Consider the following 17,766-nt stretch of genomic DNA (forward strand, 5'->3'; position numbering starts at 1 on the left):
AATGAAAAAGAATGTTACAAATATCAAATAATGGAAAATCCAGGATGGAATGTGACAATATTATGAGATGGAAAGTTGCTAATCACCATACAGCAGAGATGCTGAGTCATGATAGACACAAAAAAAAAAAAAAAGACTTTCAAAAATTAAAAATTAAAGTTTTCGGCCACTGGTCTTCATCAACAATACACACACACACACACACACACACACACACACACACTCACACACACACACTCACACACACACACATGACACACACGACTCGACTGCAGTCTCTGGCAACTGAAACCACATTGTGAGCAGCAGCACCAGTGCATGATGGGAGTGGCAACTGGGTGGAGGTAAGGAGGAGGCTGGGGTGGGGAGGGGGAGGGATAGTATGGTGGGGGTGGCAGACAGTGAAGTCCTACAGGTTAGACGGAGTGCAGGGGAGAGGTGAGGAGGGGGGGGGGGGTGCAAGTAACAGAAAAGGAGAGAAATAAAAAGACTGTGTTTGGTGTGAAATGATGGCTGTGTAGCACTGGAATGGGAACAGGGACAGGGCTGAATGGGTGAAGACAGTGGCTAATGAAGATTGAGGCCAGGAGGGTTACAGAAACAACCCACCTGCACAATTCAGAAAAGCTGGTGTTGGCAGGGAAGGATCCATGTGGCACAGGCAGTGAAGCAGTCATTGAAATGAAGGATATCATGTTCGGCAGCATGTTCAGCAACAGGGTGGTCCACTTGTTTCTTGGACACAGTTTGCCAGTGGCCATTCATGTGGACAGACAGCATGTTGGTTGTCATGCCTACATAGAATGCAGCACAGTGGTTGCAGCTTAGCTTCTAGACCACATGACTAATTTCACAGGTAGCCCTGCCTTTGATGGAATAGGTGATGTTAGTGACCGGACTGGAGTAGATGGTGGAGAATCTAATTCAGTTGCTCCAGCCCTGAGTGGTGCTGAGTTATGAGGGGAATGCTCCTCTGTGGCCATACGGCAGTGCTTAGGGACTCAGCATCTCTGCTATATGGTGAGTGGAACTTTCCTTCTCATAATAATGCTAGAACAATTTTGGCTTTCAGGCAAAGTCCTTCTTTAGAAATAGGAAACACATACACATTCGCACAATAACAACAACACCCCTCCCCCCTCCCTTCTCTCTCTCTCCCTACCTATCTCTCACACACAGCCACCCACCCACCCACCCACACACACATGCACATGCACACACACACACACACACACGGTCACTGTCTCTGGGCACAAAGGCCCAACTGTGAATTTGTAGAGACACAGTCACAGTTGCAGACAGAACTTAGTGCCCAAAAAAAGGAAGGAAGGAATATATGCAAGTGCAGTGCACTAACCACAGCAGGCCGGCTGCTGGTGGCCGAGCGGTTCTGGCGCTACAGTCTGGAACCACGCAACCACTACGGTCACAGGTTCGAATCCTGCCTCAGGCATGGATGTGTGTGTTGTCCTTAGGTTAGTTAGGTTTAAGTAGTTCTAAGTTCTAGGGGACTTATGACCTCAGCAGTTGAGTCCCATAGTGCTCAGAGCCATTTGAACCATTTTTTTAACCACAGCACTGACTTGCTCAGTTTAATGCCCGGAGATAGTGGCCATTTGAATGAGTTGTTGTTGTATGAATGTGTGTGAGTTTTCTACTTCTGAAGGAGGACATTGTCCGAAAGCTGAAATATTTCTAGCATTCTCTTTCATTTTGCCTGTCTGTGACTGAACACCACCTCTATGTGGTGAACAGCAATCTATCCTTACCACACTACTGTTATTCTGTCTTGGATTTTCCATTAGTGGTGTAATTAACCAGATGAAGACAAAAGAATATGTTGATGTTCCAAAAAAACAATGAGCAAAAATATTGGTCAAAAACAAAATCATAAAACAGCAGAAGCTAATCAGTGGGATGAGACTAAACTTTCCAATGCAGAAAAATATAAATATTTGGTAAGCAACTGATTGACTACTACACGTTAAAGAGAAATCTTGAGGTGTTTACAACTAAAAAACTTCTTATGAGTCTTCCTTTTGATATAACTAAAAAACAAAATTTACAAAAACATTGCTTTTTCCGGATTTCCAAAAACTGATGCATTTACCAATAAATTATTTTCATTCATGAGACATCACAAGGCTTGCTCAAACAATGATTATTTTAAAATATGTATATTCCCCTCTTCAACAACAATTTCTATCCATGTTAGACGAATACAGTGATGACATGTAGGTAAAACTGTCTTACCTAGATACTGCAAGTGCACTCTGATTTGGTGCATTCGACCTGTGTGTGGCTTACAAGAAATCACACTTGTCTTTCCATTGAAACCTAGCTTCTGAAATGTTGTGGTACAATGTTTTCCCTTTGGTGAAACTTTACAAACTCCTATTTTGTAACTTACTACCTCTATCGGTTCTTCGCATTCAATGATTTCACTGGAAAGAGAAAAATGATATAAGTATTTCTGTACAACAAAATATAAAATTAAGTGCATATAATATTTACTACTTAGAGACCTGATCTTTTACTCCTATGAAATGTTTCATACATTCGGACTATGCCATTAAAAATGACATAAATCTCCAGGTGGTGACATAAATCATAACTTTTAGAGTTTGAGATTCCTTCACCCTTCATTATGTATTCCTTAACCATGTGGCTTTCATAGCTTTCCTGCCGGCCGCGGTGGTCTAGCGGTTCTGGCGCTGCAGTCCGGAACCGCGGGACTGCTACGGTCGCAGGTTCGAATCCTGCCTCGGGCATGGGTGTGTGTGATGTCCTTAGGTTAGTTAGGTTTAAGTAGTTCTAAGTTCTAGGGGACTTATGACCTAAGATGTTGAGTCCCATAGTGCTCAGAGCCATAGCTTTCCTATTTAATTGCTGTTTAGTATTATTTTCTCCAATCATTCCCTTTCTTTCAAAAGAAAAGATTCTGAAAGTTACATAATGCCCGTGTCACTCTGTGTTTACTTTCACTTGCCACCTGGCAAGAAGAAACATTTTTTCTAACTATATGAGATTGTAGATTGACTTAGACATTTTTGTTTTATTTCACTTTAATGAATGAAACATTTCATTTACTCAAGAAATGGCATGCTTGGGACAGTCAGCTATTCTGACAGTGAGCTGGGTATATGAAAAATTTAGAGCCACAGTGTTCAGATTTCATGTGAAAATGGACGTTCACTCAAGACTTATTCGCTACCAAAACTAGTGCATATGTTAAGACTAAAGCAAGGGTAAATTATCTTCATTAAGAAGATGCATAAAAAATCTTTGTATTGTTACAGCCTAAGAAGCTCCTCTATTTATCCTTTTTAAATTGTGGTCTGTTAGCCTCCATCCCACAGTTACTTATGTTATCCTTGTACAAACATTTGTTTTCCAACTGCACCCAAAGATGCATGAAATAGAGAAAATTATAAAAAAATAGTCATACATATAGTCACATTAAACAAGACATAAAACTAAGGAATCATAAATATTTACTATCATGTCTTAGTCTCAGCCAATAATATCTGCACAAAAACAAACATCATGACATGTTCTCCAACTACCTGTTTTCTAAATTTGTAAATCATGCCTTAACATCTCTTTGAAAACACATGTAAGATATTTCTGCAGCAGCTGTAATGCCTATAAAATAAAACTTGTTGCTAATGACACTCACCATGCACGGATCACTTGGGAATTGAACATGAGATACACAAATGAAAGGCCAATGGCGTGCAGACAGAAATCCGAGGGGATTTGCAGCGGAAAGATATTGGTGGAGATATCAATGCTATTGTATTTGTTTGACACAAATATTACCAACAACAGTAACAACAGGTATTTGATAATACAAGAAACAGTCTTGGACATTCTGCCTATAAGTCCATGATTTACACACCACCAATAGCATTATACTGTAAATATATAGTTACCAGAATTAATGTTCACTTTTTCGTGAAGTGTGCACTTATTTGAATTTTAATGGCAAATTAAAATTGTATGCTGGACTGGGTCTAGCACTTTGGACTTTTATCAATCATGACCAAGTATTCCACCAACTGCGCTATCTCAGCATGACTTACAAACCACCCTTACTGCTTTAGTCCTCCTTTTTAAACTTCCAATAATTCATCTGATAATTTGATAAAGCAACTTTTGTATAATGTGGGGATTAAAGTAATTTGAATTTTGGATTTTCTGTATCCTAATGGATATGTTACTAGAATTTTGGACAATTTAATTACCTTTTTGGAATTTGTGGCCCTTTCCTATAAGATTTCTATTATATTAACATATTACATCCCCCAAAACAGCCTACAAAACCACACTGTCTTCAGTAACGATGATGATGAAACTTTTGTCAACAAAAATTCTGACTACTGCACTAATAACTGATTTTACTGGGTAAACTACTGCTAATTTTACCAAAATTGTATTGATTTTAGAAATTATTAATATTCAAGTTCCATCAATTTCAGCTGATTAGTTTATACTGGAATAGTTTATGTCTTACAAAATAATGTTTACATGTACAAAACACCATTTCTACATCTATATATTTCACACACGATTTCCTCAAACCTGCTTTTTTGAACTTAGGTACTATTATGTTGATAAACTCCAATGACACTAATAAATTGCATATATTTTATTTTGTAATAAGTCAACACAATAAGCCACTGATACTAGATTTACTTAGTATGAGTCTAACAAATGACAATAAATTGCAAAAATTACACAACTAAAGACAAAATTATGTCCTTCTTACCTTGGAAAATCACCTTCCACTCTACAAATGTATTCTTTCTGAACTTGACGGTTACGAATTTGATGCTCCATTGAACGAGCTTTCTTTGGCGTACGCCCAAAGAGTAAAAGACCAGATGTCAGGCGATCTAGTCGGTGTATAGTGCGTAAATTCTTCAGGTTATACTCTTTCGCAAGTATAAACACAACTGTATTATGACGATATCTCCCACATGGGTGAACCTAGTAAATAAGAGTATTACACACATTCAATGACTGTGTATGAATTCAGGAAGCATCTGAACAAATTAATGTCTCATTTTCAATCTAATTAATTTTGTGAATGGGTATGAAAATTGTCAAGAGTGAAGCAAATAAACAGTAATATTCAAAGCTTTTTTCAAAGACAAATACGAATTAATGCTAAAAATGTCTGAAGGAAGACAAACATTTGCCACACTGAGGAAACTTTGGGGAATGGGTAAGCAATGGGGGGAATCTCGGAATGAGTAGTCAAGGGGGGAAAATCTCTCTCCTCCCCCACTCATCAAGTCTCAATGCTGATGAGTGTGTGTGTGTGTGTGTGTGTGTGTGTGTGTGTGTGTGTGTGTGCGCACGCGCGCACGCGCTCGTGCACTCATACACATGCACATGTGCTTTGAAGAAGAATGTAATGGTGATACCTGAGGTGCAGTACGTGCTACTTTCTTTATATCCTTTTCCCCATTAAACACTTCATCTATTGGCTGATTAGTTGTCTTTTCATATCATCTTTATCTTTGATATAGGCACTTCCTTTACTAATTAAAACAGCAACACTAGTATCATTATACTCCAGATACATAGAACACACTCTTGGCACACACAAGGACATAAGTTTACAAATGCTGTGTGTGTGTGTGTGTGTGTGTGAGAGAGAGAGAGAGAGAGAGATATAGAGAGAGATTCTAAATGATAATTATGTAAAGGATCCATCTTAGAAGGTAGCTCAATTATTATTATTATTATTTTGAGCTTTTCCTCATTACAGAGGCTTATGTCAAACATAATAATTTACTTGGAAATTACAATACAAACAATAAACGTTCTTAAACTATATTCTCAAAATATTTCTCCAGGTGTTTCAATCTTGTGTGTCTTCTTCCTTTGCGCCCATTCTCCTCATTGTGTGCTGTACATTTTGGAGCCAGGTGGTCATAGGTCGTCTTCTTCTTCTCCCCTCCGGTTCCCACTCCAGTATCAATTTTGGTATTCTGGTTTTCTCCATTCGTTGTACATGCCCGTACCACTGTAATTTCTTCCTATCCATTACGTCATATATTCTTTCTTTTATCTCCATTCTCCTTATTACTTCAGTGTTCCTTATCTTTTCTTTCCTGGAGATTCTTGCCGATCTTCTCCAAAAGTCCATCTCTAGAGCTTGTAATTTTTTAATGTGCTTCATGTTAATTGTCCAGGTCTCCTTTCCATACAGAACCACACTCTCTAATATGGATTTGTATATTAATTTTTTAGTTCTGCTCATTACATTCCTGCTCCGTAAGACTGAGTTAAGCATCCCAATGACCCTCCGTCCGCTACTAATTCTTTTATTGATTTCTGACTCTGATTTTCCCTCGATTTCTAAAATGGATCCCAAATAGCAGAAAATGTTTATCTTTTTGATTTTCTTTCCTTCAATGTATAGCTCATCTGAATCATTAGTCAAGTATTCTGTTTTTTGGTAATTGATCTTCAAACCCCAAGTTTTGTACGCTACTGCTAGTTGATTGCACATATAGTTAGCATCCTCCCCATCTTGTGCTACGACTACTTGATCATCAGCAAATAATAAATGATGTAGGTAAACTCCATCTCTTATTTCTAATCCCATACTATTACATTTACGAGACCATGTTCTAAGGCTAATATCTATATAGATTTTAAATAATCATGGTGACATGGGACAGCCCTGTAAAAGGCCTTTGCTTGTTCTAAATTTCTGTGAAAGTTTATTACCAACTTTCACTTGGCAAATGTTATCTTTATACATCTGTTGTATTATTTTAATCAAGGAAGGGTTTATGTTTGCCATATGTAGTGCTCTCGAAAGTAATTTTCTTGGAACAGTATCATACAGGTAGCTCAATGAACAAGGATAGATTAGAATGAAAATTCTTGCAATTATTGTTATAATTAATACATTGTATAGGTGAATGTAAAATTTTTGGCAAAACAGAAATGTTTAGCAGTAGCAATACAGTATAATAAACTAGTTAAATATTTTCAGTTGCACATTTTTTTCACGTTTTTCAGATAGACCACAAAACTATCTGATCCTTCAGATGTGATAGCTATTTCTCCAGAACTATTTTATTTAACATAATTCTCCACCAGGATTATCATTTTGCTTTTGGGACAATATGACCTGAGATGTTGTTGATGGCCACAAAATGCTACAGAAATATTCTTATTATTTTTCAAATTCTTCAAGCATATCCTATCACACATAAACAATGTTCACTCAATCAGCACAAATGCTTATGAAGCATGCTAAATTCATTATTCTTGAGTGTTAAGTATGTTAGTAGGGCATAAGATATGTCTGATTGTTTCCTTAATACAGAAATATCTCTGGGGTGGGCACTTATGTGGATGAGAAAAATCCTTTTCTCCTCATATATGTTGCTTTTCAAGTCACATTAGTTTGGTACAGTGTAAGACTTGTCTGTCAGCACCCTACAGATTTTAAATATCATTACATCATTAGTACAGACAAATGCTGTTCAAAAGTAACGTTGACTTTGTATGTGTTTGACAGGTATCTTAACCATGTGTTTTCAATATCTGGAATGATCTTTGTTTAAAGCTCTGAACTGCAAAATTCAAAACTTTGAATTGCAAAATTCACAGGAATTTAATTTGTTTGAGACAAGTATCACAGTTCAGATGTTTTGATATTTTTACCATAGGAAAAGAAGAGACAACCCCTACTGCTTTTTAGGCTTTGTATTGCACTTGAGCATGTTGTCAAGTCTTCATTCTAACCATCTGTGCAGCCACATCATTTTGAAATGGCTTCATAGTAAGCCAACACTTTCAAAATGCACCAATAAACATCAAATTTGCTGCTATGTCATTCAATAAATTATTGATTCATACCACACCCTTGTGCATTATATTTTCTCAGTTTTTCTTTGTCCATTGTTCTCTTACTTACTGGCAAGCACACAATAACATTCAACATTTTAACATGTCCACTATATCACAGGAAATAACCACGTGAAAAAATTAAGAGAGTTGGATAAATGTACAACAAATTCAATCAACTTATGTTTCCATTTTACTGTTGAAGTGTAGCCAGGTGGAATGGCTCCACTTCCTATAATTCCATAAACAATTTCTTTTCTGTTTTCTGTTGTACACATAATGAACATACCACATTTTCACAAAACTACCAAATCCTTATTTGTGCACTATTTCACAAAACTTTATTACCCATCAAGTAGTTTTCACACTATTGATGATAATGATATATTTAATTCATGTGGACACATTTTATTTAAGGAAATATTTAAAATTTTAAAGTTATTTCAAACTTTGATTCTGATAGGAACTGTTTGTTTCAAGACTGACATAGCTTATTTGAAAGCTCACAATCTCCTCTTTCAAACACCTATTTTATGTTGTCCAAAAACTTAATATTCCAAAAATTATTCATATTCAAAATTTTTGTATTTCAGAATATTCAAGACTTAAAATGTAATCCTTTTCAAACTCCAGTCTTAAAGCTTAGTAGTATCATGTTTTCTATTTCCAAAAATGTATAGCTTTCCTAAAATGATATGTTAATTAATGAAATATTCAAATTCTAAAATTTCACTTCCCAGAAAATTCTTGATGGGCTTTGAAAATTCCAGTACACATTAAAAATTCCATTTCGTAAAACAGTACTTGCCATTTTGTCATTTTTTTTTATAATACTTCACTACCAACTGTATCTTTGCATTGTTTACTTTTTCTGTCTTTTATGTTAATATTTAAACTGTAACCTCTTTGTACTTTAACATTTTGTAATTTCTCTACTATTCATGTCTTTATATAGGCATTGCCCATAAAGTCACTAATGAAATTGTGAGAGACCATTCTGGGTAGCTTACCCATCTGTGTTGTTAAACTGACGCAGTACGAGCAAGCTATTATTTATTGACAATAAATGCAAATGAACAGAGAAGTAAACTCAACAGTGTTCTTGTGAATTATTTTTATTAACTTTCCAAATCATCTGATAGTCATGAGAAGAAGGTTAGTGAAGACGGCAATCTACAGGACTTAAGAGGTGTACAAAACAGGTCAGTAATGTTCCGCTGTAGGGACATTCTCATAGAGAAATCAAGTTTGTATAAACTTCTTACAATATAGCTGTGTCTTGGAAATCTTACTTCAGACCAGTGAAAAGTCAATCTGATAGTACCTTGAGTCACACTCATGGAGGAGTTGAGTGGCATCTTATATGCAAACATTTTGTGTGTGTGTGTGTGTGTGTGTGTGTTGATCAAACATTGTGAAATAAAATCCACCAAAGCCTTGAAATGATTAAATATGTTCAAATGTGTTTTTCTTGTCTTAATTTTAATTTTATTTTATTTATTTAGCAGGTTCTGTGGGGCCAAAGCTTTGAAATGATTAAATATGATTAAACATGTTTAAATGTGTTTTCTTGCTTTTAATGTAATTTGATTTTATGTATTTACCAGATTTTGTGGGACTATGTCTTTCATAACAACACTAGTGTCAACTGAAAAGAGAAAAGTTTTTGAATTGTCTGTCACATTTAGTGGCAGCACACTGATATAAGGCAAGAAAAGTAATGAATCTACAAGAGAAACCTGTGGCACCTGCCACTTGACATTACTCCAGACAGATTCAGATATCTTCCCTGGTTGTTAACACTGGAGGAAAATCTTACAATTCTTTTTTTCAGATATGAGATGAAACACTGTTGAGATTTTCCTTAATAACATAACAATGCAAATTATGAAAAAGTATTGCATGATCCATGCAACTGAATGTTGTTGTTACATTAAAGAAAATACCTACTGTCCTCAGTTTATCATTTAGTACTGATAGTGCATCACTGATAGCGCATCAAGGAATACAGAGCATTTTCCTTGGGTAGACTTTTACTGAAGCCAAAGTATGAGTGTAACAGCACACTGTGGGTACTGAGATGTGCCGTTCTTCTCTTATACATTACTTCCTCAAAAACTTTTGACAACACTGGTAGCAAAGAAATTGGCTGGTGATTGTCTGCTTTATCTCTTTTTCCATTTTTATAAAGTGGTTTCCCTGATAAGTCTTTCAGTCTGTTAGGAAATACACTGCCTGACAAAAAATGTGAAACACTCAGAAGACATGGTCAGATGTCAATGTAACTTTGAACATGTACCTACCTTTGATGAGTACGTAAATGATTATTATTGCAATTCTTTGAGACAGACAGACAGACAAACATCAGATTGCATTATTGTTGTTTCAGTGTAATGTTGTTACCAGGCCTCGTAGAGTACCAAGGGGCATTAACAGCATCAGATTTTGAATGATCACTGTGAAGGACACACAGATGCGGCATACTCATGTCAGGCAGGAATACTCCCATCAAGGTTCCAGTCAGTCACATCTGACCACCAGAAGGGAGCATTGCTATTGTGCACCAACACATTCTAGCCCCTTCACATGTGCACCTGTCATCTGAGACCAAATAATGGATTTCCTACAACATTCTCGGCATCATCCTGTACCAATGGCAGGAGACCAGCAGCAGCTGGAATATGGAATTCATCATCCCAAATATAAGCTGCCATTAACACTACAACTCAAATGGCTGAATCTGGAGTGTTGTTGTGACTGCTGATGGATGGCATCACACTGTGTTCAGTGATGAATCATGGTCTGCACTATCCCAGATGACCACAGTCAGCAGGTATAAGGGAACCAGGTGAGAGGTTCCATTCTTTCAATGTTTTGGAGAGGTAAAGTGCCGTTACTACTTGCGACACAGTGTGTAGAGCCATCAGGAATGACTTGAGGTCAGGGAATTCTGGCAGAGCAACGATATGTCATGGGTATCCTGCGTCCTCAGATGTTACCTCTCATGTGACGTATCATAAAGCCTTTTTTTAACGTTATGGTGCTTATCCAAACATGGCCTGTGTCTCTATGAAATGTCTGCATAATGTTGAGGTATTCTGCAGCCTTTTTTTTTTTTTTAACATTATAGTGCTTATCCAAACATGGCCTGTGTCTCTATGAAATGTCTGCACAATGTTGAGGTATTCTGCAGATCAGACCTGACAGAACATGAGTGGGACCAGCTCACATCTAAACTGATAAGTGGGCCCATATTGGCCCATACTGCCAAGTTCTTTGCAAATTTGACTCAGTTTTGTAATCACTGAAATAACATCACCTACCCTCTCAACCTATGAAGTTTCATTTTATTTTCTTGTCCCCTTCCACATTCTACACTTTTTCTGTCAGACAGTGTAGATCACACCTGAAAGACACATTGCATAGTTGACTGATGGCAGAAATATGGTGCACTGAACCTCCATAATGCTGCACGTCAAACACCACACACACACACACACACACACACACACATGCACAGAGACAGAGAGAGAATTATTGTTGCTTTTGATGAGAGGCTATCCTTCACCCTTGCATGTACAAACTTCTTCCTATCAAAACATTCTTCTGTAAAGTGTTTTGAGTACATTTTGAAATATTCTTAGGTATGATCATCTGTACTAGTGATATAGCTCCCTATTGTAATTACTTTATAATAAACATAGTGGCTATAAAACCTTAATAAGATACAAGAAATGACTCAGAATGTCACACACAGATCTTATCTGCAGATCTGTTCAGTAAGTATACAGTCAATGAATTCACTGTTCAGTTCTTTATTAAGAACTGACCACTTCTAGCAGAATAGAGCAATTTAATTCCACTTCTTTATCAATACAACAATGTTTAGTTCAAATATTTCTGTTACCCTGTAGAAATGGTGTATCAGTATCAAATCACAAATCTCAAATTTAAAAACATCAACATCTGAGCAGACCTTGGACTTTCATTAAAAAAATTTAAACATGTTATTTTTGTGCGCTTCCAGTCTTTGACATTCTGTGTCTTGGTGTACTGAAGTCCACTTTAACTCTAGTGTCCAAGTGGTGTACATTCTCTCTGGTGCTGAACTCACTAAAGTTGCTTTTGACATAAAGTAATGATGTATAGATATATAAATTTACAACAGTCAGTATTTTGAGCTTGACAAAGAGAGGGTGGCAGTGTTCCTTAGGCTTCATTTCGCTCATAATGCTGACGACTTTTTCTTTTTTTTTTTTTCCTTCCAGAATTTCACTGACATAACAGGAATGTCCCAATACCAGCACACTGGAGGAGATATGTGACAGGAAAAGGCATCTTCAGATACTCGTTAAGAACTGTATCACTCAGTTCCTATATGGGAAGCACGATCATGCTATTTTCCAGGAGACATAGCCAATATTTTTCTCCCAGTTCAGTTTGGAATCTATGTGAAAACCTAGAAGTTTTACTGATTTAGGAGTGAATGTAACAAATAATCAATGAATAGTGGAAGCATTGAGTCGCCCACAAGCACACAAAAAAGAATGACAACTTCACTAGTTTTCAGATGAAACATTTTTATTTTTGAGCGAGCATGCACGCCCGCGCGCGCGCACACACACACACACACACACACACACACACACACACACACACACACACACACACACACACTTGTTTACAGCTACAGTGTGCCAGCAGATTACACAATGCCGGGACTGCTGTTGAAAGGTTGCTGTTGAGGGGTTGTATTGGGAGCAGTGAGTGAAACAGGCAAGGAGTGGGTGGGAGCGTAGCTGACAGGTTAGGTATTGCCCTTGCAGTACGTCTTTAATTATTGCAATTCTCCTTGACTCAGTCTCCACTAACCCCCTGTACCCATACCCTCTTCCCAACAGTCTTCCCTTTCTCTGTTCTGTTGCTGCCTCTCAAACCACTACCCCCATCACCATCATGCACTATGCGATTTCTTCAGCTTCAGTGTCTATGTGTCACATTCCTATCCTGTGCACTTGCTACCTCTCCCTCCCACATTCCCACCTCACACACCTGCTGCCTTCTTCTGAGTCATCAACCATCCTTTCTCAACCCTCCCTCCCACTCTCCATCTCCATTCTTCCCTTGACATAACAACCCCCCTCCCCCCCCTCCCCCCCCCCCCCCCCATTCCACTGCTTAACAGCAGTACTGGCATTGTGTATATGTACTCTAGCTTGAGAAAGGATTCATCTGAGAGCTAATGAAGTTTTCATACTTCTCTGTGTGCTATTGATGACTCAATGCTTCACTATTCAGTGAGTTGTTACCTTCACTCCTATATTATTTACATTCTACCAGAACTTCCATACAAGTTTCATTGATTTACCTTTAAAACATTTAGTTAATCCCAGAATTAGTTTGTATTTTTTATTGCATCTCTGCCCATTGTCACGTAAATGATGGCCATATAAGACAAAAATTACTCCTAAGATATTACACTTTCTTTACTATTGGTGTCAACATTTTTTAACACAGAAAGACTATACTATATTGAGACCTTTAAGGTGCTTTCCTACAAAAAAAAATAGCTGTTACTCCTTTAACAAAATTATCTCCGCATCTCATTGTTAAAATTCAGTCTTTGTGTGTGAGAAGTAAACAAACAGCACTATTACAGAAGTCATATGACCATCCCTGTTTGACTCTGACTACATGTGCTGTAAGTTATGATCACCTCTACCTAAGATTATTTAGGCAAACCTTCCTTACAAAGCTCTTACCTTCAGAAATAGTGAATTTGGTACTGTTATGTGGATTTCTACAGTATTATCCATTAGGAATTTTGTTCAAAGTGAACATCCCAACTGACACTGACCCCCCCCCCCCCCCCCCCCCCGTTATACAAGGGTTCGAACTTTTTAATAGTGGCAACTATTTATTTGCAGCTCATAAAAAACAGATACATGTTTCAAAGTTTTACTGACCTTCAAAGTAGTCACCAGCATTGTGTATAACCCATTGCTAGTGATGTGGAAGTTGTAGGATAGTCTTAGCAGTGCCAGTGGTGTTGACAGTTCGAGCGGCACGGTCTACTGCCCAACGAATTTGTAGCAGTTCTGAAGAGAATGCTGTGAAGTGTTTCCTTCAGTTTAAAAATCGTGTTGAACTTATGAGGGCTTAAGTCAGGGTAGTGCAGTAGGTGGTATAGCACTTAGCAGCCCCATCAGTAACAGCTTGCACTGTACGTGCTTGAGCATTGTCCTGCAAAATGATGGTCAGGTTCTGCAGAAAGTGTCATCACTTCTGTCTCTATGCTTTTCATTTTTGGAACACAACCTATGACCAGCTTAGAGACAGAAGTGATGACACTTTCTGCAGGACCTGACCATCATTTTGCAGGACAATGCTGAACTGAAGGAAACACTTCACAGCATTCGCTTCAGAACTGCTACAAATTCGTCGGGCAATAGACTACACCGTTCGAACTGTCAACACAACTGGCACTGCTAAGAGTATCCTATGACTTCCACATCGATGGCAATGGATTATACACAATGCTAGTGACTACTTTGAAGGTCCTTAAAACTTTGACACACATATCTATTTTGTACGAACTGTAAATAAATAGTTGCCACTGTTAAAGTTCCGACCATCGCATCTTCATACAATGCATATGAAAGATATCTTACTACACCCTTATTAAATCTCAATTTTGCTTTAGGCATGGATTTCTGATCATCTTCTGCCCCTCGTTATTAATACAAATGTCATCATGTATGACACTGGATTTATCACATGAAATAACACATCACTCTGACAGTGTGGCATGTAAAACCAAATGGGAAATTCTGTGAGATACCTAAATGTCATTCGTACCAATGTTGTATTTTGATGAGTCCATAAATATTTCAGTTATTTGACATGTGTGCCACTTCAGATAAATACAAACACACAAAAATTAAAAACAATCACGAGCTCATAGAATTTGGCCACAATTCACTGAAAACATTTATTTTATTTCAGAAATGTTTAATGTGTAATGGTCCATAAGTCATGTTCCCCCTATAATTATTAATTCATAAAACTAAGCCGCCTCATTCAAAAGTATTAAAATTGTTTGTCTTTATTCAGTACAATGCTGCTCAGTGTTAAAATACTTTGGGAAACTGTAATAATTTGGTTCCTTAAAATACTAATATTTTTGCAGAAAATAAATTGTTGTGGTTCAGAGGAGATCATGGATTGTCACTGCTTCTGTCTTTCTTTTTTTGTTAAGGGATAATAACAAATATAACAGAAGGTCACTGGAGACAGAATGTTATGAAATGAATATCTCAACAAGTATTAGAGAACCCTGGTACAAAATCTAAGAATATACCACTATAACTTTTTTTCTAAAACTGAATCATCCATTCAGTTTATCATGTTTCAATTGCAATTAAGAAAACACATCAAGGATTTTGCAGCTTCAGAGCCCTAAAAACAAATTTCAAATAATATAAAAGAGTCATACAATATTCTATTTTACAGAAAATACATTCAGTTTACCTACACAAATGTTACTGCAGTTCAAAATGTTTACTAACGGTGTAAAAATTTTATGGTTTCAGCATCACAGATGGAATTAAGTAGCAATGTACATTTAAAAAACAAACTGACATTTCATGATGGACACGTCCAGAACCAACCAGAAGTTCAACAAACACCGTATTACTTGGATGTACAGGATGTCAGAATGTTACTAGTAACCAGATCCCAGTTTAGAGATAACAATCTACAGGATGTAAACTCAAATATAATAAAATGTAGTAGATGTATCCCGTATTCTAAGATTGTTGCTCAATTGAAGAGTTTTAGTTCAGATTATCACACTGATGAAGTGACTGCCAGCAGCACCTAAAAATAGCACATTGTCGGGTAGTATTTACATTGACAGGTGTTCGCTTTTCAACTAGTCATGGGTGAACAAACTGCATGATCACCTCACTCCCCAGATTTTCCTACTTCTTGGTTTCATCTTAAAAGGTTCCATAAAAAATTAGCTACAGATTAGCGTACTCCAAAAAAGGTCTGATTAATTTCACAGTTGTAGAACTGACATACAATCTACTGGCTAAAGTTTGAGGTGGTGAAACGAACTTGTGTGTTGCAAGTAGTACTTACACGCATGCTAGATGACCATCATAGGGGAAGAATGCAGTGACACACACACACACACACACACATACACACACGCTACTTTCCTTAGAGTAAATTATCAGCATGACTGCCAACAATGAAATAGTTTAAAACATGTTCTCTGAAGAAAGACTAAGTACCCTCTTATATTTTGGAAAAAAAGCTATAGTGTTTTGCAGTCACAATATACAAGATGGCAAAAAGAGAAGTTCCTGACAATAACATATGAAAAGAAACACAATGAATAAAAGTCAGGGATGAGTGCAAGAGTTTGTTTACACAAATAAGGTATGTGGCAGTAGCAATCAAAGAGCTGGCAACACGAATGGCCAAGACAATCACACAGCAGTGGTGGTAACAGAGTTGACAACTGCAATGACTATTGTTCTGTTTCTAGGTAGGAAAAAAAGGGCTCACATTAAAAAATGTACTAAAGAAAGGAAAATGTAGAAGCCTCAGCACAGAGTATACTTCATGCTGAGTCACCAGATGAGCCTTACTTTCTATAATTAATCACCTTCATAAAATCCACATAATTTGTGTTTCTTTCAATGCAAAAAATGGACTGGTTTATAGGTAAAAAAATTTATATGTGAATACACATTTTTCACTTGACATTTTCTACTCACTCATTTTTTCTCATTTGATCATATTTGCAGCTAATAATAAGACAGTTACAAATCACCTAACCTAAATGCAATGTAATGTTTTAACTATTTTACATACTCTGCACTAAGAGACACCTGTTCAGTGTAACTGAATATAACTATGAAATGGAATTTAACCAAAATAAAATGGAATTTAACCAAAATGAAATGGAATTTAACCAAAATTGTGTAACCAGAAAAAATTATTCCAAAATATTACACGAATTCATCATTTTTTTACAGGAGAGCTTTCATACTGTAAAAACTTGTTTTTGTGTGTTTGAAGTTTTGGCCATTCTTCCTCTCAATTGTAATTGAAATCAGAGAAAAGACATGAGCATTATTTTGCAAAAGAAAAAAAAAACCTATTCACCAAAAGAAAGTTTTGATGCTTTAAGTAGTGGTCACAGCAAATGTAGCATCTAGTTTTCACAATTCCTTGTTGTAAGAGGAGTGGCATTTGTGGATTGTATACAATGGGGAGAGAGTAACCTGCTATGCCTAACTGACTGATCATTTTACTGGCTCCAATATACTGAATCCTTGCACAAAATTTATGCTATCTGTTCCTCCAACATCCAGTGTGTAACAGGACTGAGATACTGGCTCTTGTTCGTCAATAATGCAGCTCTCAGCAAAACTTCTGTGGAAGCAATTGGCTATTTCTTCACTAAATAGTCATTTATGAAGACTGAAACTACAGTGGCCAAACCGCTTATGCACAGATCACTAAGCCATCATCACTTTTGTAGGTGACACCATGTTACATACAAAATATTATTTTCCAGTAAGTCCGTTCACAATTATTGTTACATTTATGATTTAAACTGATGTACGCATACTTTTATTAAATTATTTTCTTTTTTCTATTCCTGCAACTCTTATGACACACAAACACGCACACGTGCACGTGCACGCGCCTGCTCGTGCACGTGCGTACACACACACACACACACACACACACACACACACACACACACACACACACACCAGCACAGTTACATTGTGTTGGACGAACACACAAGGACGGGTTTGCAATCTGGCATGTGGACTGGGGTGAGGGGTTGTGTCAGGTGGGGTG

General features: G+C 37.1%; 1 protein-coding gene across 1 annotated transcript in view; it reads right to left on the reverse strand.

The window, feature by feature from the left end:
• The window catches only part of LOC126237026 (pseudouridylate synthase RPUSD2), an 882,831-nt gene that overhangs the window by 30,432 nt on the left and 834,633 nt on the right, over positions 1–17,766 (reverse strand). The window contains exons 8-9 of the mRNA XM_049946770.1: positions 4,772–4,992; positions 2,254–2,444 (exon numbers count right to left, since the gene is read on the reverse strand). Of these exons, the coding sequence (XP_049802727.1) occupies positions 2,254–2,444; positions 4,772–4,992 (412 nt within the window). The remainder of the gene's footprint in view (positions 1–2,253; positions 2,445–4,771; positions 4,993–17,766) is intronic.

This window comes from Schistocerca nitens, chromosome 2, assembly GCF_023898315.1.
Source record: "Schistocerca nitens isolate TAMUIC-IGC-003100 chromosome 2, iqSchNite1.1, whole genome shotgun sequence".
Taxonomy (NCBI): Eukaryota; Metazoa; Arthropoda; class Insecta; order Orthoptera; family Acrididae; genus Schistocerca; species Schistocerca nitens.